Below are 27054 nucleotides of genomic sequence, written 5' to 3' on the forward strand. Positions count from 1 at the left end.
AAGAAAGCAAAATTCACTATACAGGAATTAAACAGTGTTTATTCAAACAAAGCTCCCCCCTTGAAAGACCTTTTTTCTGATTAACATCATTACAAATAAAACCAAAGAAAGTGAACATACAGACATACAAAATATATACGGGCAGGAAAAGTGCGCTAAAATCAGTCAAAAACCTATAGTATTAATTGAAGTGAAAACTAAAGCAATGCTTTGTAGTTGCCTAGATTTCCCTGGGGGATGGAGAGTCAATGCTTATCTGCCTTCCTCAGAAGAGACAATTTTGATTAATATCAGACCCATCTGACTCAGTCTATTAAACCCTGAAGGAAGGATATTCTTCAGATATAAGAGATATGTCTTTGATTAATAATTCTACCATATTGCCATTCCAAGCATTAACAACTGCATGGCACCTGTGGAAAAAGGAAGCCTTTGAATTCTACAGAAAAGAACTAACTTGCGCTAACAGACCTGTTCGCCTTCGTCCACGTCCGAAAGCTGTATGATGCTCTTCCTCCTACCCTTTGCTGAACAAGTCCAAGTGCCACGGTTGTCACTACTTCCTTGCAAAGACGACACAGTGGTTATATAATTCAGCTTTACGTACAGAGAGAAAGCAAAGTTACTTCAGACATTCTGAATGCGTTGTCTAAAGATACTGACAATCTGTCTAGAGAATCCTCTTTAGCACTGTCACAGTTTAATAGACCACAGCGGTCTACAGCATCATGGCCGTTTCAGTGCACTCTTAGTCACCAGGGACGTATCTTCAGAGAAATGAATTAAATCACTTAGCCCACTACACTGGACTACGATGCATGGTATAACTAATGCCAAATTGTCATACATGGGGTAAGGAAAAAGTCAGTGTAACATCCTCTCTTCGAGTTTTTCCTGCAAGTTTTAGCTTTGATGAATTAGCAGCAGCCCTCTCATCCCAGCTGAGCATTTCTCCTGATGTTTGCGATCAACCTCTTGCTGTATTCTCTGTAGTTTACGGGTTTGACATCCATTGCTGTAGCCTTAATACGGGATTCATCCTGTGAAAGAGAAAAATGGCATGCAAAGAGTGCTCAGCAAAAGAATGCTCAGTTCTAACCTCCTTCTGCCCTCCCTGTTCTTGGTACCAGGGTTAGCTAGGCGAGCAAACTTGACTCCCAGAGCAGCTACACTCTTTTCATTTGGAACAAGCCAGACTTGAGGAACCTGAGAGGGAGCAGCTTTAAAGGCAGTCCCCTCCTTCAGTGACCAAGGCTGACAGTATTTGCTGTGAGCAAGTACCTTAGGAAACTTCTCCACACAAACATAAGAGGATGAAGCCATCTCTTACGGAGAGAAGTCAAACTGTAAAAGCCATATGCTACGTTATTTGCATTTTGGAGGATACTTACGTTGTAAGTCTCCAGTTTTACTCTGATCCTGAACTCATACGTGTTGAAGTTGGCATTTTGGAAGACTTCTTCAAATGCCTGCTCATTCTGTGAGAAGAACAAAAGACAGACATCAGCTGCAGTCACCCAAGGTTCTGGTAGTACCAGGAATTTTCAGAACAGTTCATCTCTTGCTGATGTTGGCAAAATATTGGAACTAACTGGATCATGCATGCAGACCTGAATTTTCCATCAAATTTTAGATGCCAAAACAATAGCTTAAAGTTTTTGAGAGAAGATGTAGTTCAGAGTGAAAAATCTTTTTAGCAACCTAAACAAAACAATGTATAGCTGCAGTGAGCCCGCAGCCAGACATACCGAATGAAAACATTATAAATCTGCGTAAGATTCTCTCATGCAGCTTAACGGGCTATTTCTGATGTTCTGCAACAATCAGACACTGACAGAGTTAACTACTTGCCTATTAATTGTCTTATTAGGCATTCAGCTCCTCTGCTTATACATCAAGGTTGTATGCATCCTTCACATCCTGACAGACCTATTTAAGAGGACGCTCCATAAAAAGTGGATGCATGTTTTGAAAGTGCTTTTATAACCACTAGAAGACCATGTCACATTTACAGCATAAGCTACTTCTAATTACCATATGAATACTAAACATAATCATCATTTATTTCAGACAATTTGTCAAAACAGTAGAAAAGAATTAGACAAGTTGTGAAGACCATGGAAAAAGTTTATTTTTGTAAAAACGCATTATAAAATCTTCGCTGACATTCCACCAAAATCCTGCTGCCCCATGGTGATACAGGCATGCAATTATCATCACATCTCTCTACCAAATGCACTTGACTTGATCAGTCAGTCCAGAAGGAGACAGAGCATCTGGTCCAGAACTGAACCCACCTCAGTTTCACTCACATCCCAAGTATGAAAACTGCTGGTTTTAAAGCGTGCGGCACTCTTTTACGCTACGGGGCGATTCTTCTAAGGTTTAGGAAGGTACAACAAATGAAGGAGAACATGGGTAGCCAGCTGCAGACTGCAACATTTCGGCATATGCTTCCTGAATATTGAAAACCCTTTCCTGTGACCATCATATGGATTAGAGGATGAGAAAGCTCACTTTATGAAGTGTTTGGCTCCTGTTTCCACCTCTGCCACAGACTACACGGACCATTAGTGAGCGGAAAACGCTGTTAGCACACCAGTCACTGCTACCCTGCATTACCTCCTTTCATAACAAGTACGGCAGAGAAGGAGATGAAAGACCTTGCACGCACATCTATGCTTAGCACGGCACGGCTGTACGTGGACTCAATACACCCTGTAAGCAGTTGACTTCCACCAACTTCACAGGGCACTGGATGAGGTCTTCTGAGAAAAAACACTAAGATAAGCTTGCTGAAAATGCATCGAGTACCGTTTTTAAAGCTCATAAAAGTGTCAAATCAAAGCCAATTTCTCCTGGAACACAAAGCATTCCTGCTCAAGGGCTCATTCCATATTATGCTCCATTTTCTATCCCTGGCCATTTCCATTAGACAGCTCTTCAGAAGACATTACATGTTTGTATTGTTACATAGGATCTGCTGTCTCTCCTTCCCCTCTCTCTTCAGCATTAGAAGCGACTAAGAAATTTTGTTTGAACTCTAGCAGAGATTAAGCATGACTGAACTAAGAAAATATTGACAAGTTAAGAACGTCTGAAAATGGAAATTCAGAAGTGTAGGCACATCTAATTAGAATGCCATAGCAATACATCTGCCTACAGAGCAGAGGTGTCCAGCCTTCAGGATACCACAAAAGTTTTAGCATCTAAGAACCGCAAGCTTTGTGCCACTTACCTTACAGAATAAAAGTGCAGGAAATTTCCAAACACCATTCCTGTACGTAAATTACAGGAAAGCTAGCCCCACTTCGCAGAAATGGATGAGGGCTACAACAGTGTCTCAGGACAATCAGGATTACAGCCTCAAGAATCCCTTCTGGCTCATTTCCTCCCACAGCCAAGCAATAGGTTAACCAACATCTGGAATATCTATGGAGCCCTAATATCAATCATACTATAGCCTTAGCCTGGGAGCACAGCAGTGTTCATATACAATTCAAGAACTTAATCTGTTTTCCACATCATTACGAAATAAAACCACACAGATTTTATATAGTAGACAACTAAAAGCAAGAAGAGATTATTTTGGTAGGAAGAAAGGAAAATGCAGCAGAGAAGCACAGAGACAGAGGGAAGAAAATACTGTCTGTTAGTGTTTAATGGCTTACAGCCACCTTAAAAACTGTTCTAATCTGCCAAAGAAAGATTACTTAAGCATCTCTGCAAATGACCTATTTTAAAAGTCATAGTTTTTGTATTGTCCACGAAGTTTCTGGTAATACTTGGTGAAAAAAAAGAGCCTTCAAGGGAGGGCAAACACACATTAGTTCAAAAAAGCTTCCTGCCTACTTACAAAGATACATACAAAGCGTTCTGGAACTTTTTGGTTTTGTAAACAATTTTTTGGAACACATGAGAAATAACGCTGTTAGTATTCATGGCTAAAACAGTTTTTCACATATCCTTCCAATCTAGGTACAATGATAAAACAGCCTGTCCTTTCAACTGTAGTCAATGTGTTAAAGCTGTCAATAGCACTACAACCTTGAGGGCTGACAAGCAGCCAGCTGTCCCTCAAGGTCCAGGTGATAAGGACAGGCTGATCTTCAGTTTAAGAGTCAAAAGAGCTCAGAGGTAGACAGACTGACTGGGGGAGCAAACTATGGGGAAAACCAGGCAAACCTCTGTTCTCCAGGCAGATGGCCCATGGAAAATAATCCTGAGAAGAGCAAAGTCCCTGCCAAGAACTTCAGACTACGGAGAAGCAATGATTTGTGAACTTGCAAAAGATTCTGAAGCCCAACATCTGGAGGAAATCTCTGGCCACCAGACCCCTGAGTTGGCCCATCAGCTCAGAGAATGGGAAGATCATGTTCTTGTCAGACGAAGCAGAATATCCCTTTCTTTCACATAGGCCTTTCAAATTTGTTTTAATAATTCTTTTAATTTCTGCTGAAACTACGTGAACATAATCCAACGCCCTTGCTGTATCTCTTGACTTAGGAGTGCTCTGTGTGTGCACATAGGGATGAGACCACACTCTCTGCTGGATCAGCACTCATATTCTGCAGGTATGTTGCATCTTTCTCCATGTTTCCTTTTAAGTCAATGTCACAAGAATATTTCCTTACCGGTACGATAAGAAAAAGCAGGAAATTTGAGGGCCGCCTAACAACGAGATGTATAAAATACAGATCAACTTCGAGACATTTACTAAAGACTTAATAAGCTAGCTGACTGACCTTTTCCTTCAGTTCTCCCAGGAAAGCAGCACTTTGCCCAAGAATGAATTCTGCTGTATCTTGGAAGCAAGTCACCCACTGATACTCTAGACAGTCTGCAATGGTCACCTAAATCAACAAAAACAAACAAACAAACAAAGCAAACAAAAATAATATCCTCCAGTTGCCTAATATTTAAGTACAACAGTATGAGAGAGATTTATTTCACAGTTAAAAAGCCTTATGCACCATCGGTACTTTCCATAACCCAAGCTGAAGACAATGACATATTATTTTACTTTTTAAAAGAGCTCCATAGAACGTCACAGTCATTTAAAGTAAGTTAATATCGATAGCGCACTGTTTACTATTATGATCTTGTTGGTCTTTTCCTGTGACACAATGATGTATATTCAGTTCCTTTCCTCTGTCACTGATGGGCTGTGAACAAGAGCAGGTAGCTCAGAATGGCAGCAGCCAAGGGTGACACCAGCAAGACTGCAGCCTGCATTTACTTAGTACAGACATGAGAACCTGAGCATAAATACGTGTGCCGTGCTATGAGACAACTACCAAAACGTTCAAGGACAAGACAGAGCAGTAAACAGATCAAGCACTAGCCTCGTATATGAGGCTGCTATTGACAATTTGGAATGTGAAAATAGGAGACAAACTCTTCCGAAGGCCACGATTGTAACTTTAGTATTGCCTTTATATTCTCTGAGAAGGGCTCTGCTATGTTAAGTAGTGCGTGTGTTCCTAGAAGTTATCTGCTAGAAATTATTCAGAAGCAGTGTATGTTTTAGTGAGATTGCAGGGATAGTTCCCCTTTCTCTGCATGCCCACCTGGCACAGCATTTCTAAGAAGCAGCTACAACTCTAATTTATAATGTAAAACAGAAAAAGGTTCAATGCTTATGGGATAAGCGGGCATCACAATAATCCTCAGACAGCTCTCTGAAGCCTGCTCCATTAAAGCATGAGACAGAACAATACCTACAAAAAAATGTACTAAATATAGGTAGCAGCTGTAAAAGTGCAATTACTGCTCTCCAGAAATGCCATTTTACTTCAGTTTATCTTCACTACTGAAGAGGCGTAGGCCATCTGTACTCTGCACTGCATAGTACACTTGGAAACCAGAATCAACTCAGCTAGCATCAACTTTTTGGCAAAGAGAAAAGCTTTTAATTGGAGCACTAGGAAAACAAACTGCTAATCAGCTCAATGAAACATTCCTCACCTAGGTACAGCATACAAGCCATTTAAATATCCTCTAATCCATAGGCACTTTATAGACAGACAAACAGCACTCTAAGACCCCGTTGTCTCAAAACATTTCAACTTGGACTGTCCGGGGAAAGCAGTCAGCGAGAAGCACTGGTCTCCTCTAGTCCACGTACTTACCAGAAGCATCATGCGGTACTTGAAATTGGGGAATTCACGATCACACTTTTCACAACGATACAGTCCATTCTGTTGGTCTATCACTTTCTTATTGCAATCCTGAGAGGGACAGGCCTGGTACATACAGTTCTCTTTGCGCAGATGTACTACTGTGCCCACACAGCTAAAATAATCCGCCTAGGAGAGTGAGTGTGCAACATTAGCCTCAAAACACTCAAATGTTTTCCAATTCTGAATTAACTACAAAGCAAGGCACCCATACTTGGATATTTAAGATTAGAAAGCTTAACAGCTATGGATTATTGGGAAACTGTAAATCAACCCCTCTGTTGCAATCATTTCCAGGTTTCCATTATGTTAAACAAAGTCTCTACAGCAAGATTATTTTGTGTTTCCATTGCGGGAAACTCTGATTGCTAGGTTTTCTTCAGATAAAGCATATTTGCTTTTCCATTGTGTCCGTTCAAATCTCTACTTTTTCACAGGATTAAGATTCTGCACTTTCCTATGCTTCTTTTGGGAGTCAGTACAAAAACCAGAAAGCCTACTGTGTAGTATTGCAGATAAGCGTTTGATTAAACTATAGCCCACAGAACAAAAATACCCACTCGCCACGGTAAAATAATCATCCTAATGGTTTAAGACCACAGTCAAGTCTTTCAACAGATCAACAGAGGTTGATTAAGAAGCATGTGCAAGAAATGTCACAGAAAACAGCTGAATCACAGGTAAAGTTTTGTCCTTAGATAAAAGTTCTTCTGCATCCTGAAAGGCTTAGCACTTAAGTTTGAAAAACAAAAATGTTTTTAAACAAGTCAAGGAGCAGTTTAAGCCTAGAGAGGCTACTGAACTGGAATGCCAGAGCGGTGAGTCTTATTCCTAGCTTTTCTACTGAACAAGCGTGCACCCTTGAAAACCACTTCCTCTTAATGCACCTGTTCCTCCTGTAATACTTCGTGCTATTTATATGTTTGCAAAGATGCAAATATCTTTGGGGTAGACTATTTTTTACTATTTACGCAAGGCTTAGAATTCTCTTGCAAACAAAGGATCATGTTGCAACATCAGCAATGAACTTGGATTCTGCTCTTAAAAAACAGTTACAGAGTAAGCACATATTGCTCAACAACATGACAGTTCCAATAAGCTTTTTGTTACCCCCTCTCCAATACACAATGCTTGCATTCAGCTGCCATGCTCTACCTTATCTCCTTGTCCCAAGTTCTCAGCTTTGGCTTCAAACAAAGTTTTCCAGTTGGTGTTCACCCCAGATGCTGATCCACCTCTTACATCAGAGATCGAGGAGCATTCCAGAAGCTGCCCCTCGGAGTCAAACCTGGAACCACAAAGATGCGCTTCTATTTTTGGGTAGCAGACCATGCAGACTTATCAAAAGCTTACGTTTAGTTTCATGTACTTAATACGTGAGGGATTTTTTTTTCTTTTGTAAAAATCAATGATTGCAAAGGAAACAATTACAGTAATTTGTGTATATTGCAAACAAAAATAGCATTTCAGAATAAGTTAATACTCTGACTTAATTAGCACTGTATTTTATAAACCCACAAAAGGAGGACAGCTTTGTTCTATATAACTGCAATTTGTTTGCCAGCTAGTGGTCAAACCACGCACTGCACGCTTCTTTAAGGCAGGCAGATAACAAGATTTAAGGGCATCAAGATATTTCCATAATTAAAATTAAATTACACGGTACCATTATCTTTGCAGCAGCTTCAAAAGAAAAAGCAAATAGCATTGAACAAATTATGCCTCCTGTGTTAAAGTAAGAAAGCACTCCTTTTCAGAAAAAGATTGTACTATCATCCCATTCAGGCGTTTTTTGTGATTTAAGAAACACACCAAAAGGACTCAGAAACTGAGCATAATTAAAATATGACAGCAATAGCTAAGACCCACAATCAATTTCATCTTCAACAACCCTCTGAAGTACTGAAACACTGCTCAATCTGACAAATGGAGAATGCTAACACAAACGTTTTATCCGTGTTTGAAGGATTTAGCCAGAACGCGAACCCAGGATTCACAAAACCCGATGCTGTAGGGACTTCACCCCATTAGCACATACACCACGTCTCACTGTGCTAGTAGCTACAGCGGACAATTTAGCAACTACCTACACCAGAAGCAGTAATGAAGCACTAAGAAGTCATTTTGTTTTCCTGACAACAGCAAAACTATCCGAAACTATTTTGCTATCTGAAAAATATCTGATAAGGAAGAGACACTGTAAGAAGTCAACAGTTCCTCCAGTACATACTAACAGAGTACGCATCAGATTCCATAAAGTGGAAAAACCCTGCTATAAATAAATAAATAAATACTGTTCTCTCAGCTAGTCACTCAAAGTAGAGTTTGTCAAAGTCTGATTTCATGCTGCCTTGCAAGGCTTTGGGTCAGCACGCACTACTCCTATGGAACCCATACTGTCTGCTCCCCTTCCTCAGTACTTTACAGGCTGCTCAAATATAGACAATAAAATGAATACTTCACAGCAGGCTGAAATGAATCAACACAAACACAGTCATACCATCCTCGAAGCTTAAAAGCCTCTGGGGTATCAGGGTTGACGACAACTGTACTCGACGACAGGACAGAAAGGCTTCTACCACCAAAATCAGAGACTCGGGCTCCTCTGATGGCTACCACAGGTTGTCTAGAACCATCAAACGTCTCAGCCTGCGTGTACAGAAAAAAAAAGAAAGAGTAAGCACACTACAATAGAGATACTGAACTTCTGGTCATAATTCATGGATCATGACAAAAGACAAGATCTAAATCAAACTATCTTACCGTATTTGGGAGGTATGGTTTTCAAAAAATATCACTAGAAATTTATGAAAAGGCAGCTAACAATCCTAATACTCCATTTCTTGGGTAACTGGAGAAACTCTATATTGATGCTGAAGCTGTTCGGAGAAAATGGATTAGTCTCCTTTAGGAGCTTTACACAAGGATTTTAAAAACAGAGATGGGTTATGGGAATGGAGGTTTCTCCGAACAGAGGTTATTTGGTCAGATCCCACTCTTTGGGACATCGAAGAGCTCACTTGGCTTAACTGAGCCAATCACGTCTCTTCTACTACAGCATAAGAAGTAGAAGCATAGGTATACTGACCAAACACTTTTTCTCAACTTTCCATTTTCTGTTTTTAATCTCATAAAGCTGCTTTAATGCTGTCCAGTTGCCATCAGTTTGCTATCTGAGTAAAGTCTGACACTAACAAAGAACCTCTTGGCACTAGAGAGGCTTTGAAAGGTATAGATTTTCAGGACCCCACACCACTTAACGAGCAAGGAGAGGATCATGTGCTTAAAGACCACAAATGAGCTACAGTTAGCAGAAGCATTCACTGTATCCATGGGATACAAAAAGAACACACAACAGCTCGGCAGTTAGGGCAATGACTGTTATTGGGCAGATATGGATTCTAACCCTAAGTGCACCAGCTGCAGGCTGTAAGTCACTTCCCCTCAATGCTTGGTGTTATCTCTACAAGTGAAAAGACTGTAAAATGCAGATCTCGCTGATCTCTTGAGAGTTACACAAAAAATTCATCACTAGTAACCTCTCCTGTAACAAGCTGGTTCAACCTCAAAACTTTGTGATATTGAACTTCAGTTGGCTTCATTTACATCGGCAGAGGGTTAACGTTTAGCCACCTACTTGATCATTTAGCCATAAAGCACTGCCGCCAAGCTGGCAGGATCACTCCCGTTTTATAGACCAGAATATAAATCCCTAAGAATCTACACTATCCTTTTGACAAATGACTTTGTTTTCCAGTGGTAAAGGACCAGTTTACTACAACCACACAATCTTTCAATTCCAAAACTCTGACATTTTAAACTCTTAGTCTGAGATACAGCCTTTCAACCCCCTAGTTAAGCAGCGATTTATGCAAGGTAACAAGTATCCCACCCTAAGAATAAAATTCATCTCAAACGAGACAGCCGTAGCCATCAGGCTTTCTGATAATCAAACTACAATTCGTATTCTTTTCTAAACCAGATGCCTGTTATCTACAGTCTTTGGGCTTGAGACATAATGTCTGCAGTTGTTCAGAACACATTAGTCAGATCATGTCAGCAGTTTGTCAGAAAAAGGTTAAGAACATCACACCTGAATGAAACCAGACAGTCTTTCACCTTCTTTCTGCCCCGATCCTCAAACACCCAGGACTCTGTCTCAGTGCTATGCCCATCTCAGATGACAACAGCGTGCATTTCCTCACCCTACACAAAGGAACGTTTGCTTAAGAACAGGTAAGAGAGCACATACCTCATTTCCCCATAGCGTAGCTGTCACCAGTTTCCCTGATGTATCCATCAGATGCACATTCCTCTTTGATACCTCCCTATTGCTAGCTTTCACTGTAATTTTAGTGACATCTTCATAGCTCTTACAGATTCCAATTACATCTGAAAAAGAGTTACAATTTAGTTAGAGATGCTCAAGGGTCACAATTGGGGAATACAAGACCGCAAGAGAAGAATTCATTCCTAGTGACAGATTTTTACCTTGTAATATCCTAGCTCCCTATTCAAATCAAATCTGATACGGAAATTAAGTGTATTATGGCAGGAATGCTCTACTACAAAATTCTTCAGTGCTTTAATTTTGTTGACAAATTCATTAAGATATTCATAAATTCAAGCCTCACCACATTAGAAATCTCTTTCCATCACACTCTGCCAAAGTGCGATCACTTTCAGCTCCTGATCCTTGCTGGTTAAGAAGTCTCTCAAGCGAGGGGTTTCAAAAATGACAGCCACAAACAAGCAACCAGCTAGTGCCCTCGCTGCAGCCCCCTAGGCCATAAGCTGCAACTTGAATAAGTTTTGGGGGTTGGACCAGATGACCTCTAGAGGTCCCTTCCAACACAAAACATCCAGCAAGTCCTGGAAAGTCGCATGTTTGGGCAGTAAGAGCTAATGCCATGCCCTTTGAACTCCCTGACATTATTCCTTTTTGAACATGACAGATCTACCTTTAAAATTCCTAGCTGAATGCCTCTGAATCACATGCATCTTGTGCCTGTGAAACCTGAGAACCCTCGCCCCCACCCAAGCCTCTGATTTTTCCGGAGTACTCTGCCCAACAAATTACAGAAAAACAAACCTCCAATACTTCACAAAGCAAGCCAAAACAGTCATGCAACTTGGACTTGGATTCACTGAATTATGCCAAAATCACTACAGAGATAATTAGATAGTGAAAGCAAGCAAGATCATGGAAGGTATGAAACACACACGTGCTGAGCAAGGACATTTTTCCTTCAACCCTTTTCTGTGGAAAACAACAATCATACTACAATAAACAAGTATCGTTTACTGCCTTTAGTTTGAAGCACAAGTTTGCAGAGAAATCATTACACATTGTTAGCAGAATAGGATAAAGACTGCTTAACAGTATAATTGCCCAAGGCATTTTTAATGGCAACCACCGCTGGCTAACTTCACCCAAAAGATCAAAACAGTCAAAGCATTGTATTGCTCACTGCCTCCCCCAGCATTCACGACAAAAATAAAATTTCAAAGCCTTATAGCTTGCCATTTCGCTACTTAGACTGACCGACAATTGAGTCTTTGGGTGTGTTCTCCAACTCGGAGATGGATACAAACTCAAACTGAACAGATGGAAGATGCTGGGCATCATCACAGGGCACAACTGAAGTCTCATTAGTGAATGTAATCTCATAGTCATTCTTAACAGCTGTATATTGCTTGTTAGCAGTCTTCAAATTGCCTTTGGTAAAATAATATACCTAGAGGAGAAAGCAATGAAACAGAGGATATTATCGGAAGTCAGACAGAGAAAATGGATTGTGTTCACCTTTAAAAATCCTTGCTATGCTGAAGCTCCTCTTTTCTAGCTCATGTCAGTCCATGAAAGCACAATACTACTGTACCTTGTTCAGTTCAATGAGAGGAAAGAACTTGTCTGCTTGATCATTGAACGCAGTAGCTCTAATCTCACCCTGGAGAAAAACAGGAGAGTTGGTAAGAACTGAAATTCAGCATGAAAATTAATAAGTAAATAAATAAAGCCTTCACATTGTTAAGTGGCATCAGTTCTACAGACACAGTGTGGGTTGCCAGGCTAGCTCCAGGCATTTGAGAAAAAAAACACCATTCTCCTCAGATTTGTAGCTCTAGCTAGAACAACACATTCTACACCTGACCATCACATCTCACATTCAAGTCTCATTCGCATCTCTGGAGCTCCAGAACAAAATGCAAAAGAATTGCCATCATATGCACACCTTTGAACAGGTACTCCTAAAACTGGCATTAATTGCCATTCGAGGAAAGAAAAAGTTCAAATAGATCACCTAGCTCGACAAGTTAGCACACAGGTATATTGTGGTACTTCCTACTCATACATGATGTCAAGTCCTTAAGTTACAATTAATTGCAATTATAAACTCAATAGATAAATTTAAAAACAAAACAAAAAAAAGAGTACTAACAGTATGCAGAGAAAACAAATGGCTGGTGACAACACGTTACATTATTAACCTCACATTTTATACTAAATATAATCTTGCAGAATCTTGTTTTCATGACAGAAGGCTGTAATTTGATAAGAGGTTTGATAAACTGCGAGTTTAGTTAGATTAACCAGATACCATTCCCCAAACAAACCACAGATGAAATTTCCTAGTATTACAATAATTTATACTCTGATTTCCTCACGAAAATGAAAGGTTATAACTTGGAGGCAATGCTCCTCTCACTCCTTGTTTTGTAACATGTAACTAAGCAAAGATGAGATCTCATTCTCAATCCAAAGGAAAGCATGATAAACCTAAGTATTAGGTTGTCAGTTTCCCTAAACAACCGTATTTTGAGGCTGCAGAGATTGAGTCACACAGTATAGACTTTGATGAAAAATAATCAGTAATGCCATACATATAAGACTTCATTCTGGATAAGAACTGGATCACTGATGCTCAAGTTAATGAATATACGAATATGAACTTCAGTCGTCATAAAAAAACATTTTCTGTAATACACTTTATTTCCTCTATTCTGTCTTTATAAAGGGTTCATCAGCATCTGGCATACATTATCTTTTTCTCAACATATAACACTTACACTTTCATCAACTAGCTCTATAGAAAAGAGCTTTCCTTCCCCGCGGGAGTTGCTCCATGTGCGGATCTGGCCTTTTTGGGTAACACGAGCGCAAATGGTCCACCTGAAATTGTGCAAGAAAAAAAAAAGTTCTACGTCCTCTTTTATATTTTTCTTCTTCATTTTTAAAAGAGATTGAATTTACCAACCCTAGGAACTGGAACGTCACTATTTAAAAGCCAGAATTCTTCCACTGCACCTCAGCAACTCTACCTGCCTTTCTGCTGCTTTCTATTTTAATGGCCTCGACCATTAAAGGCAGAAAGTTGTATAGAAAGCAACAACAAAGCCAAGCATAAAACATCTAGTACGATATAGCAGCAAACAATCCTTCTGCACAGAAGCAGGCCTCAAATCTTTTACTTTTTAGGGTACATTTCTCATAGAGCAGTTTGCCTGTTCTGAATAGCCACGTTAGAACTCAAGAGCCCAATTATAGGATTTGCATTTAACTTAGGTAATCAAATCAGTTTGCATAACTTTAAAATGTCATTCACAAAATAATTACATCCTCATGCTTTTCAACAGAACAGTAGCTGAAGTGAATAGCTTACTGAGCTGTTTTGTCATTAACTTATCAAAAAGAAGGTCACTTTAGGAAAAAAGAGAAGTCAATTGATTTTCGACTAAAATATTAAAAACCTATCAAGCTCAACAGGGTAACTTCACCAAGACAATGGAAAGGCAAGTCTCACATTGTCAGTGTTGATGAAAAAAAAAAAGACCAAAAACCTGTACAGCTGTTTCTGTGCTGTGTGGATTTTTGTTTCGTTTCCCCGCCCTTCCTGCACCCCTCCCCAAGTTAACTGATAAAATCAAAACTTAATGAAGAACGATTTAACAGAGATTCATACATCTCAGTAAGGATGATAAAGCAAAAAGAAGTTGTTCCTTCATGCCTGTGACATTGATTAATACCTGGCAGACCATTAAAACTCACTTAGATTGGTATGGATTCAAGCTGGCAATCGGCACTACTTTAGCCTGGGATCCCCCTGGTGTCTTCATTGCGCTGGGAGCACTCGCTTTACTGAACTGGTTTGAGGGAGCGTGGTACTTTGGAGCAGGAGGCCCTTTCAGAAAAGAAAACGAATTAAAAAAAAAAAAGAAAAAAAGCAAGCATGCAGAATTTCAGCCGTGTAGACAAAAGGCAGGTTAACACCAACTCATTTAAGAGCTCTGTGGTGCCCTTATAGCACCATGAAGTTTGTTGAATCACTTCTCCTGGTCACAAGTATTTTTTAGGCTGCAAACTGCCACAGAAAAGACACACTCAGACTTTCAGAGTGGAAATGGAGAAGTATCCTGAGTCTGCTAAACACAGTCTAAGTGGAAAACAACCAGTTTGCAGCGTATTTTCTACCATGCAGGACATGCAGGTTTGGATCTACACCACTCAGGGGAACAACTAAGATACTGTACCCCTACAACCAAACTGTCTCCTGATGTAAGGCAATACTGCCAGTTCTAAACAGAATCTTGTTAATGTATCAATGTAGAGCTTTCATCACCAGCTTGAAATACAGGAAGGAAAAACTTGTTTTCTGCTGGAGTAAGCAAGTGTTAAAATTTAATATTTCAAAAAACCAAAATACTTAAACACCTGCATAAAGAATACAGACAAGTTGAAGCAGTACCAACAGCTAGGACTTTGACAACTTCGTTTCAAAAATAAGTCTACAGGCTGACATTTATATCAACCGCCTTTTTCAGCATCTTGCTATTCAAAATCTTGATCAAAACATTGTATTTATAGATGTACTATCGAATTAATTTCAGTCCTGCACCACCTAAACTGTTTGGCCTCAATAGCTCAGCACAGATAACACAACTTTTACTCAGCTCCACACTGTGGCCTACTTGGGTGTCCAGAGAGCACCACTTCAAGAACACAAAATTGCCTCAGACTAGATGTTCAGTTTACATTGCTTTGTCAAAGTTGCTTCCCTCTTTTTTCCTTCTTTTTTTGTTACATCCCCCCTCCTTTCTTGGACAAGAGGAGGAAACGGGACAGATTTTCTTAATTCAAGTGTACAGTAGGCTCTTGAGATAATTCACCTTTTCAAGCTACAGGTTAGTCTAATGTAATTTCTTGTCCAACACTATTATAGAAAGGGTCTTTTTTAAGTTTAAGCTGTGGTTTTGTAGTGCACAAACAGAAACCAGAATTCCTGCCCAGGATTATTCTTACCTGCTACTGACACATTGCCATTTTGTTGCTGTGGTTTGTTAGGTGCTGCATTTGCTGCTGGAGCTGAAGAACGCTGCTGCCCCTGCCCTGGTAATTAAATGGAAAGAGGTCATTTAGTACAGCAGGGAGCACAGTAATTAAAACTACCCTTAAGCATTTTTAAGAAGAAATAAGTTTTGTATGAAAACAAAATTTTAAACACAGAACACATGCTAAAAATCAGGTGTTATAAGGCACAGCAGCAGCAAACTATCTGTTGAACGATATTTACATGGAGGAATCCTAGTCAGATCTCTTTCCTCAAGCAACTGCTTTCTACTTGAGAAGAACTCAGGGTTGACAGTTATTTAAAAGGACAGCACTGAAGTAATCTTGACAACTTCTCAGTTTTTATAGGCTTCTATTGCTCTGACAGGTAGTTTCTGCTACTACCTAACAGCAAAGATAAAAAATTGTAGAATTCCTTCTTAAAATGTGGAGAGGACCAAGAAAACACTGGATGAAGTCAAACCTGCAGTTAACGCAAGACAAAGAAAACACCTGCTACATTTTATTTCCAAAATATGAAGAAATTTAACGTGGAGGTGATGGGGTCATCATTTCCGCATTCACCAGTCCTTTCTTGGGATATGACATGCCACAGTAAGCACATATTGCATGTGTTTGTAGATTCCAGGGCTTTTACTTGCATTACACCAATGATAAATTACAAGAAAGAGGAAAGTGACATATATAGAAAAACAGTACATTAGAAGACTAATCCATAGGTCAAAATTTTGCATTACTTGACAGAAATAATTACTTTCCTATAATATTTTGCTTCTAGATTAGTAAATACCCAACATTTTTGTCTCTTTGGACCCAACTAACTCCTTAAGCCACCAGTTTGCAGGAAGTCTTAGGCCTGAGCAGGCAAAGTCCCTCCTGATTAGGGGTGTGAACAGCAAGACAGACAGGGAAAGTGGAAAAGAAGGTGAGACTGAACCCATAATCACCACAAGGAACAGAAGCAGAGAGTCCCAGAGCAGAATGGCAAGAAAGGACGGTACAGGAGCGGAATCAACACAAGGAGACCCTGACGTTGCGTAGCCTACAGAGGTAACCTTCTAGGTATCTTTAATCCAAAAAAATATTTAAGAAAATACCCAAAACAAGGTCTTTGCACAAAACCACTCTGTTCCTCTCACTTGTCGCAGTAGCCACAGTGGTGAAGCAGTGACAGGAGTCGCCCTAGCAACTGAGTGACGTCAAACAGCGATGTGCACTTACTGCAGAATCCGCTAGATGGAGAAACCGAATTTCACCCTCCTTCAGCTGCCTCACTCAGAGGACCCAGCCAGTGCTTCACCCCAAATTTGTTTTGTATGAGAGGGGAGGAAGAAAAAAAAACACACAAACAAACCACTTAAGAGAAAATACGTCTGGGTAGGGAAAGAATTTGCAAGAAGAACAGGAATGTGCATATGAAACAGGAAGAGGCTTCCTTTTACTTCTGTTTCAAATAGTCCTAGGGAAAAAATGTTTTAATACAAAAGATAAAATAAATTTTAAAAACACACTATTAGTGTACTGGTATATTATGAAACACAAAATCATGCTTTAATGATTGCTTACCCAAAGCCTGGCGTTTCTCAGCACATTAAGAATATAACAACACATCTGTGCACGTGTTCAAACATACAAAAAGAGAAAATCTCTCCAATTTTCTTGCTTGTGGAGTCGAGGGACTGCTAAACTATGACTTGTAGTGGCTGGTGGCCTACGGATCACTTAGGTTGCTCAGAAAAAATCAATTCCTCTGCTTGTTTTTTGCCGTTAATTTTTATTAGCAGAAGCTGGAAAAAAAACAACCACCAAACACCCACACTTAAAATACCGGATCACATTTCTGCTACGTATATCGGGTTTGTCAAACCTAAGCTAAACTTAGCCCAATCTAATGTAAGAGCAGTACAGCAGTAGTCTTATGGTTCTAACAATTTGTTACCCAGAGGTCTTGCTATAGGACCATTATGACAGAAGGCCTGTTCCAGAACCGAGCAGCAGCACAGGGGAGGAAGAGGAGGGAAACACACTTTGAAAAAATGCACCCCAAAAGGCGATGGTGGGAAGAGCAGGAAGAGGAGTTCAAGCAAATGTATAAGTATACAAGCATTTCAACACTGAAAGATTAATGACAGAAATTAAACATAAGTAGCAAGTAATTGTTACAGTAAGAATGAAGTCCAACATCAGAGTAATTTCAATGAGATTAATGACAGTAATAACATTACCATATAGCTTTCTACAAAGAACTAAACTGCTCAATCTTAATTTTCTATAATACTATTATGAAACGCCGCCTGAAAAGTTTTTATGGTGTGTATTACAGAGATTGCATCTCCAGCTTCCTTGTTAGTGAGATTAACCACCTACTGCTCAAGCGTAAAGTGGCAAAAGGCATCTTCTCACTCTCTGGGTCCTACTGTGGTAGGAAAGAATAGCATTAAATCCTATGTCTAGCAATTTGAGATCTGCATTTAAAGAAAGATGAAAAGTAGGACTAAAAACTGTTTTTTTTAATGGAAAAAAAAAAGTGCTCTTACATACTCATTCTGCATTAGCTGAGCATTCATCAAAAGTATCATCTCTCGATACATACACAAAAGCTTAAAGAAGCTGCAACTTCAAATATACCTCTGTCATTTTACAAAGGCTTTCATGACAAATGAGACAGCCTTACAGAGCATAAAGGATAGGTTAAGCATACCTAATCTAAACTATCACCATCTTCCATAACTGAAGCCTTATTTAATGTCAAAAAAAAAAAAGCATGAATTTTGCAGAATGTGTTAAAATAAAATATACATTGCATCAGTTTTGGCATCTCTTAACCACCTAGTGCAAGCCCATGCTTTCTGTGATCACAGACCCATAACACTTCCATCCCCAAAAGCTTTTAGATTTGAAAACTTCATTGCTGAGTACTTTTTTAAAGTCCAAAGGAACACAACTTTGATCAAAATCATTTTAATTTTACCAAAATTTATACTCTTAAGGGTGTATTTTCAACTCAGTTCTCTGAGAGGGAAGATTTCCAGTTGTTTCTAAGCAACAGTAGGACAAGAGAAGAACACCATACAGTTCACAAGAAACATGCTTGTGTATTATCACACAAGCAAGAGAAATGGGAGAAAGAGACAAAACAGTCTGCTCAATAGGTGTTCTGAAAATCCTGGTCTCTACAGCAACTGTGGGATTAAACCATAAAATCTGAGATGTCAACACATTTTTTAAACAGCAATCAGCTAAGTAACTATCAAAGGAACAAAGGATTTTTAGGCTCATTTAACAAACGCACCTCTAATTCCCCAGGAAAAAGAACAGTTGATGAAGAAAGACATCTTTGCAACAAAAGCTAATTTCAGCTTCAGTTAATAAAGTAGATCTTTAACCAGAACGGCAGCGTACCTACCACCATTTGTCCAAAATATCTTACAGAAAGTTGTTGCCACTAGTTCTTAGCGATAAATTAATTCAATTCCAGCAGAAAAGAGACAAATGAAAAAAATCCACCGAAAAAAGCTATTTGCTATTAAATGTCAGCCATTATCTGTATGTACATCAATGTTGGAGATGTTCAAATATTTTCTTCGAGTGTTTATTATCCTCCCTCTTTTTAAGAAAGAGAACTATAAGAACTGAACATACTTTTGAACATCTCAGGGGGAAAAAAATTATACTAACCTGAAAAATGTTTGTCTGACAACTCGTAAGTCAGCACATGAAAATGAAGAATGCAGTTACTTCAGCAGTGGAAAGCAGAAGATTCACAGGAGGTCAGCTTAATGGCCACCCAAAGCATCATCATTTTTCAGATGGCAGCATAGGACCAGATGCTTAGGGAAGTCTGTATGCTGGCCATGTTTTCCTAACAGTATCTCATCTATCTACTTCGAGCAATATAAGTTTTAGTGCTTCCTGAACCTAACATTCACACAGAGGATGTATTGTTATGTTTAACAGCCTTTAATGGATTTTTTTTTTTTTTATATCTAATTGCTTTTTGAACCTGTGCCAATTTTTGGCACCTAACTCATGTAGCAGCATGTTCCATAATTTAACTATACACTGTTTGGGGGTGTAGTACAGCCTTTGTTTTAAAACCACTACCTGATAATATGAGAACTAAAGAGCATCAAGTGAATGCAGAAGAGAAAAAGAAATTTGTCATTCTTTATTCATCCGCTCCGTGCCATCTTACAGTTTTATAGATCATTATTACATCTCCCTCCTGACATTTTCTTCCCAGACAGAAGAAAACCTAACTTACTTGGTTACTCATCACAAAGAGATATTGAACAGCTTTCACATACCTACTGAAACTCTACATAAAGACCACTAACATATAATAAAAACCTGTCAATGCTATCACAGAGTGTAGATACTTCTCAATGCCATTTAGAGATTGAAGCTAGAGACAAGATGCAGAGTTTATGAAAATATGAACAAACCCTACTTTGTGTTACACAAACAGAAAGGATTTTCGAGATACAGACATTAGTGCTGGAGGCATAAGAAAGCTGAACATGCTTGACTGCTTCTTTTTAAAGGCAAAGAAAGAAAGACAGCTGAAAGACTATCATAACAGATAGTGCGTTCAGATGAGCTATTTGTTCACAGAGGATACTCACCTTCGTTGTACGGCACTGGATTGCCAATATTACCACCAACCATATCAGCAGTTTTCAGAACATCTAAGTCCATCAAGATAACCACTCTCCTACAAACACAAAATAGACAATTATAAAAGACTTTCACTCTCTCTGCAAGTCTATCAGGCTGAGTATCCTTTCTGCACAGATACCAGAAGCAACCATTAGGGGCTGATCCTTCTTACAAGGGATGTGGAAAACAAAAGCTCTTCACTGTCAGCTTGGCCCTCTCATGATGTACAAATAGGCCTGAAAAAGTATCACGTTTCACCAAGGACGGCCGATGGCAGGCTGCATGGGCACACAAAAATGGCTTGAATCAGTGTTTTAAGAGTATTGAAACCATGCCAGATTTCACAAGAGAATCCGTTTCCTGCCTCAAAAGAAGTTATGTTCCCTCCAGAAAATTGTGGAATAAAAACAGATGCAGAACCTCCTATCGTGTTCTCCCAGACAGACACAGCTTTTAGATGATCGCTTCAATCAGATCACTTCTCATTTTACCGTGCCTAACTTGCTTCTCTTAAAGTCTCGTAACAGACCAAAGATTTTACAACACCTAAGCAACATGCAATCTTCACTGTTTCTTTACCACATCGGGTAGTTTTAAGTGAATTGAAAAAAAACACTATGATTTAACAGTATTCCAATGGGAAGTCTTCAATTACTAAGTCACTATGCTAGGCACATGTGCACCTGCTGCAGTCACATTTTGTAAGTGCCTGCGCTGTGTATTTTCCCTCCTGCACCCTAAAGTCTTATTATTTTCAGATAATCCTAATCAAAAGGATTTGGTCTTTGCTTAGTCACCCAGGACAGAGCACCTGCTAGCACAGCTGTTCTTCTGTAGAACCATACTTGAAGAAATGTATGTACCTTCCATCTTTCAAGCTGTTGACAATGAATCTGTTAACCTGGCAAATACACTGGGCTGATAAGCGTTCCTCTTCCACGAGAGAGTTCAGCTGCGTTGCCAACATGAAGGCTGCAAAAATAGGAGAAATATGCTGAAACAGTTAACTCACGCCAGCCTTAAGAGGGTCTGCCACAACTGGACACTTTTCCGGCCAGCCTACTAGCATTACATTAGACCTACAACTTGCTCAGTTAACTAGCACATATCAAACAGTGTAACAACTAACAAGTCGCCAACACTGAACATAGACTTAATTGTATTTATTCCCCAAACTTCAGAGTGCAACAATAGAATGGCAGAATCACTTAGGTTGGAAAAGACCTCTAAAATGATCATATATTAAAGAAGTCAGAAAAAGACTAAGACAAACTACTTTAAAAACCTGCATTACAAAAACATACATAGATGTCTGTATTTTCATTGTATCCTACAGCAAGTTAATTGCTTCAACCTCACAAAGAAAGTTCCAGAGAAGGAATTTGTCTGAGCGTTAAAATGCAGCTGCACACTTCAGAGTCTGCAGTCCCCACTTACACCACATTCTCATCCAATGCTTCTTTCATCACTATGCAATGTGACGTTAAACCTGAACTTCAGCACGATCATTATCGCCCCACTTACAAAAATCTCACTGCAGCTTTTTATACTTACAGGACAGCGTGTTAACCCCGTCGCTCATCAACACTCGGTAACGTGGAGGCCCATTTCCTGTAGCAATGGCCCGTGTATTCTATAGGGAAAACACCAGATTGTTACTTCCTCCTCATTTCCTCAGAAGCCCTTCAAAAACATGAATTGACACCTTCTAGACATTAGGAGGAAATTCTTTGCTGTAAGGGTGCTGAGGCACTGGCACAGGTCACCCAGGGAACGTGTGGATGTCTCATCTCTGGAGGTGTCCAAGGCCAGGCTGGATGGGGCTTTGACAACCTGATCTAGGGGGTGGCATCCTGCCCGTAGCAGGGGGTTGGAGTTAGGTAGTCTTTAAGATCCCTTCTATGATTAATAAGCAAAGTGAACTTGCCTACCTTGAATGCAGCTATCAACTGCACAGCTCAAATCACACAAAACCTATTACTCTAAATGACATCGAGGGCACGTCAGCCACGCTGGGCTCCTCCACACAGCACTCCTGGCTGCAGCACAGCCCCGCTCCACCTCCCACGTTGAAGCTGACCACCGACCCGCCAGCAGCAAGAGGCGGCCGGGAGTACTCACGATGACTTGCAGCACAGGCTTCGTGACGCTCTCCCCCTGCATGATGGCCTGGAGAGGAGAAAAAGAGAAACTCAGCAAGGTGCCACCGCCACGCGAGCTTGGAGGAGGCCCCGGGGGGGGGGGGGGGGGGGGGGGGGTGTCCAGGGACAGGCTGGCACCAGCGGGCCCACCAGAGGCTCTCAGGGCCGGGGCCACCTCAGAGCACGGCACCGCGCCGCTCCCCTCAGCACCGGAGCCTGCACCGCGTCCCCGCCGCCCTCCCCGGGCCGCGCCCCCGGCCCCGAGCCCTCCTCGCCAGGCCTCGCGCAGCTTTCGCGCCCCGCCACAACCCGAACCGGGCCCGAACCGAGCCCAGGCGGGCCCAGACGCGTTCCCCCGCCCGGTCCCGGAGCGCGGGGCCGCCTCGGGGCCGCTCACCGCGATGGCGCCCTCGCTGAGCCGCACGCTCATGGTGCCGCCGCTCCCGCCGCGCTCCGCCACCGCCAAATCCTCCCGCCGCTCCGAGCCGCGCTCCCGCTTCCGGCGCGTCATGACGCCGGCAGTCCCAGCGCTCCTATTGGCTGCCCGGCCCCGTACGGCGGAAGCGCTCCCTGGGTTCACCCGGCTGGGCGCCGCCATTAGGCGGTGGGAGCGCGGCTCCATGGCGCTGCCGGTGGAGGAATGGCGGCGCTGCGCCGCGCGGTGCCGGGCCGCGCTGGGGCCGGCGCTGAGGGAACGGCTGGAGGCGGCGCCGCCGGGTGAGGCGCTGCGGTTGGCCTGCGGCCTCCTCAGGTGAGCGGTGGGGCCGGAGGGGCCGGGACAAGCCGGGCCGGGCCTAACGGTGCTGATACCCCCCCTCCCGTTGTCCCGTTAGGCCCGGAGCGGAGGAGGCGGCGGCCCTGCAGCGGCTGTGCCGCCGGGCGCGCACCGGCAAGGAACCAGCGGCCGCTCGCTGGTACCGGGAGGAGGGGAACCGGCGGTTCGGCGGCTGCTGCTACGGTGATGCTGCGCTGCTCTACTCGCGGGTACGGGGCTCATGGGTCCCCCCCCCCCGCGGTGTTTGGGTCCCCCCCCCCCCGCGGTGTTTGGGTCCCCCCCCCCCCCGGTGTTTGGGGTCCCCCCCCCCGGTGTTTGGGGTCCCCCCCCCCCGGTGTTTGGGGTCCCCCCCCCCCGGTGTTTGGGGTCCCCCCCCCCCGGTGTTTGGGGTCCCCCCCCCGGTGTTTGGGGTCCCCCCCCCACGGTGTTTGGGGTCCCCCCCCCACGGTGTTTGGGGTCCCCCCCCCACGGTGTTTGGGGTCCCCCCCCCACGGTGTTTGGGGTCCCCCCCCCACGGTGTTCGGGGTCACCCCGAGGCCCGGTGTTTGGGGTTTCCCCGTGAGGGAGCATCCGGGTGAGGAGGGTCCCGCTGAGGGTGCCCCCGGTGAGGCACAGCCCGTGGTGCCCCCCCCCCGTGAGGCAGCGCCCTCCGTTCTCCTCCGCAGGCAGCGTCCCACGAGCTCCCCGGCAGCCCCGAGGCGTCCCTGTGCTTTGCCAACCGCTCGGCTGCTCTCTTTCACCTCGGCCACTTTGAGGTAAGAGGTTTCGGGGCGCCCCTGAGGGGTGGTGGCTGGGCTCCTGAGCGTCCTGGAGCAGATCAGTGTGCACAAGGGGAAATAGGGCAAAAAAAAAAAAGCCCAAGCGGTATCTGAGGTGTTGGCATGCAATGTCTGCACGGGGGGCCTCAGGTGGCTGCTTCTGTAAAGGCCGCAATAACGACAGGTTGTCAGAGCAAGAGAGGTAAGCTGCTGAAGCTGTGCTCAAAGCTTCCATCGTTACTTAGACTTCCACGCTTTCCTTCTTATTCTATGTTAGGAGTCTTTATCTGGCCGCAGATTGGCTACGAACGGGAAATTTGCCGATTAACAGTCTTACTAAAACATGTTGAATCTTAGACGGAATAAAAGTGCACGTGATTTTCAAGTACATTTAAAAGGCCTTATCTTTGTTTCTAGGTTTGTTTGGAAGATATTGCCAGGGCTCAAAGTCATGGCTATCCAGACAGACTGCTGCCCAAGGTCTTGCTGCGGAAAGCTGAATGCCTGCTGTGCTTGGGGAGGGTACAGGATGCAGCAGACACCCTCGCTGCAGTGGAAAATAAAATTGCTCTGGATGGGATTATGACTAGTCCTGCACACCAGACGCTGCTGAAGAAGTTAAATCAACTGAAGATTAAAGTACATGAGAGAGAGAGCTGTCCAGAGGCTGCACGAGAAACATGTGGTGATATTCAAAGAGAGACAGAGATCTGGGAAGAGAACGACAGTATTTCAGGTGCGTCTTCATCTTTGAGCTTGAAGTTCAATACAGAGAAAGGACGTCACTTGGTGGCCTCACGGGACATCCTGCCAGGACAGAACCTGTTGAAAGAGGAGGCCTTTGTAAGCGTGCTCTGCCCAGAAGAAGGGGAGAGCCGCCTGCTACAGGACAGCGGTGAAATGGTGTGGGATACTCGATTCACTAATGCAGATCTTTATTGCCACCGTTGTCTGAAGCAGCTTTTAGCCTCTGTGCCTTGCCGTGGGTGCAGTTATGCAAAGTACTGCAGCCAAAACTGTGCAGATACGGCATGGGAGCAATACCACAGGACAGAGTGCTCCTTGGGAGCGCTGCTTCTCATGTTAGGGGTCTTCTGCCACGTTGCTTTAAGGACTGTTCTACTGGCAGGATTTTCAGAGGTTAGCAGGCTGGTGGAGCGGTCCCATGATGATGATGAAGATCTTCATAACACCAAGGCAAGATGTAAACATCCCAGTGAGGCACCAGATACGAGAACTGGAACCAGAGGTATCCCTGGTTGTAATGATAATGGCCAGTACCAGAGTTCTTACCGAGCTGTGTTCAACCTCTTGCCACATGCTGAGAAGCATAGCCCTGAACATAAGTTCCTTTGCATGCTGAGTGTAGTAGCTATATGCAGGAAACTGCAAGAAGCCGGTCTGGAGGCTGCTGTTCTGAGTCAGGAATCGTCTGAGAAGGGATCCGGACCTAAGGCATGTGAAAAAACATCTGATGAGCTGTCTCCAGAGCTGCAGATTATGGCAGAAGCAATGCTGAGGCATGTGTTGCAGCTGCAATGTAATGCACAAGCGATCACTGTAATGCGGGAGTTGGGTAAGAAAAACTTTTAAGCTCTTCTTTGTTATCCTTGCTTATCTGTTTCATGTGAAGCAGAGAGCTGTAGAAAGCTCCTGTTACAGATGGGAATGACTTGCTTAAAATTAATGTCCTGTCCCATGCCAGCCTGTTCTTTGGTGCATACGTAGATGATATTTAGCTATTTTTTATTGTAGCAATACACCAGAAATCTTTCTGTTAAAAGAATCTTTCTAGGGAAATAGTCTCTCTAGGGAAAGAATCTTTCTAGTGCCCAATTTGTGACGGGTTACAGAGAATTCATTCTTAACATACTTGTTTTTCCTCTTTCTTTAGGGTCTGGAGATGGTGCTGTTGTAAATAAGAAACCCGTGCGCCTGGCAACAGCCTTCTTCCCTGTCCTCAGCCTTCTGAACCATTCGTGCAGCCCCAATATCAGTGTGTCATTTAGTGGGACAGCTGCCACTGTCAGGGCATCACAGCCGATCTCAAGTGGCCAGGAGATTTTCCATTGCTATGGTAAGTGTTAACTCTGTCTCAAGACACAGACATCCTTTCACCTCTGCTTGGCACGCTGACTGATAGCTAATAATATCACGATTCCCAGTCTAATGTTGCTAGAGTCTTTGTTTATGTATGAGCCTTGATCAAAGCTATCAAACCAAGTGTTTATCTCTTAAGCCCACTATCACGCTTTCACAGTCTCCAGTTTTGTACTCCCCAAAAGATGTTCCGTTTAGTCTCCGTTTTAACAAAGATAGATTTTAGGCTAATGTTAGGAACTGTACTTGTTCAGCGCTTTCTACCTTTGCCATCCTTTTGCAGGGCCTCACCGATGTAGAATGAAGGTTGCTGAGAGACAACAGCTTCTCAGTCAGTATTTCTTTGAGTGCCACTGTCAGGCGTGCCTGGAGGAGTTAGAGTCTGGCGACAAGAGTGTGGTGTCCGTGAGGAACTCATTTTGCTGTCCTAGCTGCCAGGCTTCAATGCAGGTAGTTCGTCCATAATTATGATTGTTTAACATGATCAGGATGTGTAATGTTTGGGTCTCTGGGAAAGGCAGGATTTAAAGACCTGTGTCCAGGACCTCTGCTTTGAAGCTAAAAGTCCCTGCAGAGTCAAGGCAGTATCTCACTGTTCTGAGCAGCTTCCTTGCAAAGTTCTTGTTTGTCAATCTTCCAGCATTAGAGGGAAAATACTGCCCTTAACAGGAAGTTAAAATCCCTTGGAACTTGCAGGAGGAACCTCATAATATCAGGGGGATATAGTACTGGGTGGAGGGGGATATTTAGGAAAGAAAATTGGGGCCTGAAGTCTAGAACATGGTGTAATTGTAGGGGCTACGTGTAGTGAGAGTCTCACTATCTGCAGCTCACAGGATGGAAATGAAAACAGCATGTAGTGTGTGTTAGAAAAGACAACACAGTACATGCTTTGTGTGAACATCAGTTGTGTAACTCATGACCCTGCTTTGGCCTAGCCTGTAGTGGGCTCAGACTGGCCCACGTGATCATAGTTATTCCTGGAAGTTTCTCCCAAAATCTGAGTAAGTTAACAGCAGTTTACAAGGAAGTCACTTAGTTTTTCAGCTACGTTTAGCACCTCTGTAGCATAATACAGAGATACGGTTATGGA

The 27054-nt window shown here is 42.5% G+C and overlaps 2 protein-coding genes across 2 annotated transcripts; one reads left to right on the forward strand and one right to left on the reverse strand.

Moving 5' to 3' along the window:
- Positions 1 to 19: 19 nt before the first annotated feature.
- On the reverse strand, positions 20 to 23069 carry RPA1 (replication protein A1). The gene is made up of 17 exons (XM_080563400.1): positions 22726 to 23069; positions 22309 to 22356; positions 21742 to 21820; positions 21051 to 21159; positions 20154 to 20242; positions 15481 to 15567; positions 14230 to 14362; positions 13251 to 13353; positions 12062 to 12130; positions 11725 to 11917; positions 10432 to 10571; positions 8680 to 8828; positions 7335 to 7467; positions 6132 to 6308; positions 4746 to 4853; positions 1392 to 1478; positions 20 to 1040 (listed from the first exon to the last, which is right to left on the reverse strand). The coding sequence occupies exons 1-17, from the start codon at positions 22948 to 22950 to the stop codon at positions 933 to 935; spliced, it is 2037 nt and encodes a 678-aa protein (XP_080419526.1). The 5' UTR covers positions 22951 to 23069; the 3' UTR covers positions 20 to 932.
- Positions 22949 to 26426, forward strand: SMYD4 (SET and MYND domain containing 4; the record flags this gene model as incomplete). The annotated part of the gene is made up of 6 exons (XM_080563329.1): positions 22949 to 23079; positions 23162 to 23312; positions 23769 to 23858; positions 24279 to 25437; positions 25756 to 25938; positions 26245 to 26426. 6 exons carry the CDS (start codon positions 22949 to 22951, stop codon positions 26424 to 26426), a joined length of 1896 nt encoding a protein of 631 aa, XP_080419455.1.
- Between the last annotated feature and the right edge of the window lie 628 nt (positions 26427 to 27054).

This window comes from Anser brachyrhynchus (assembly GCF_964034855.1).
Source record: "Anser brachyrhynchus genome assembly, chromosome: 20".
NCBI classification, from domain to species: domain Eukaryota; kingdom Metazoa; phylum Chordata; class Aves; order Anseriformes; family Anatidae; genus Anser; species Anser brachyrhynchus.

What these genes read in the sequence shown, in the direction of transcription:
- RPA1 (XM_080563400.1), bottom strand. Translation starts at nt 22,950, where the DNA reads ATGGAGCCGCGCTCCCACCGCCTAATGGCGGCGCCCAGCCGGGTGAAC. An exon ending in TCCAGTGCCGTACAACGAAG is followed by an intron (nt 15,568 to 20,153) that starts GTGAGTATCCTC and finishes TTTAATTACCAG; the next exon opens with GGCAGGGGCAGCAGCGTTCT. An exon ending in AGTACCGCATGATGCTTCTG is followed by an intron (nt 4,854 to 6,131) that starts GTAAGTACGTGG and finishes TTGTTGATTTAG; the next exon opens with GTGACCATTGCAGACTGTCT.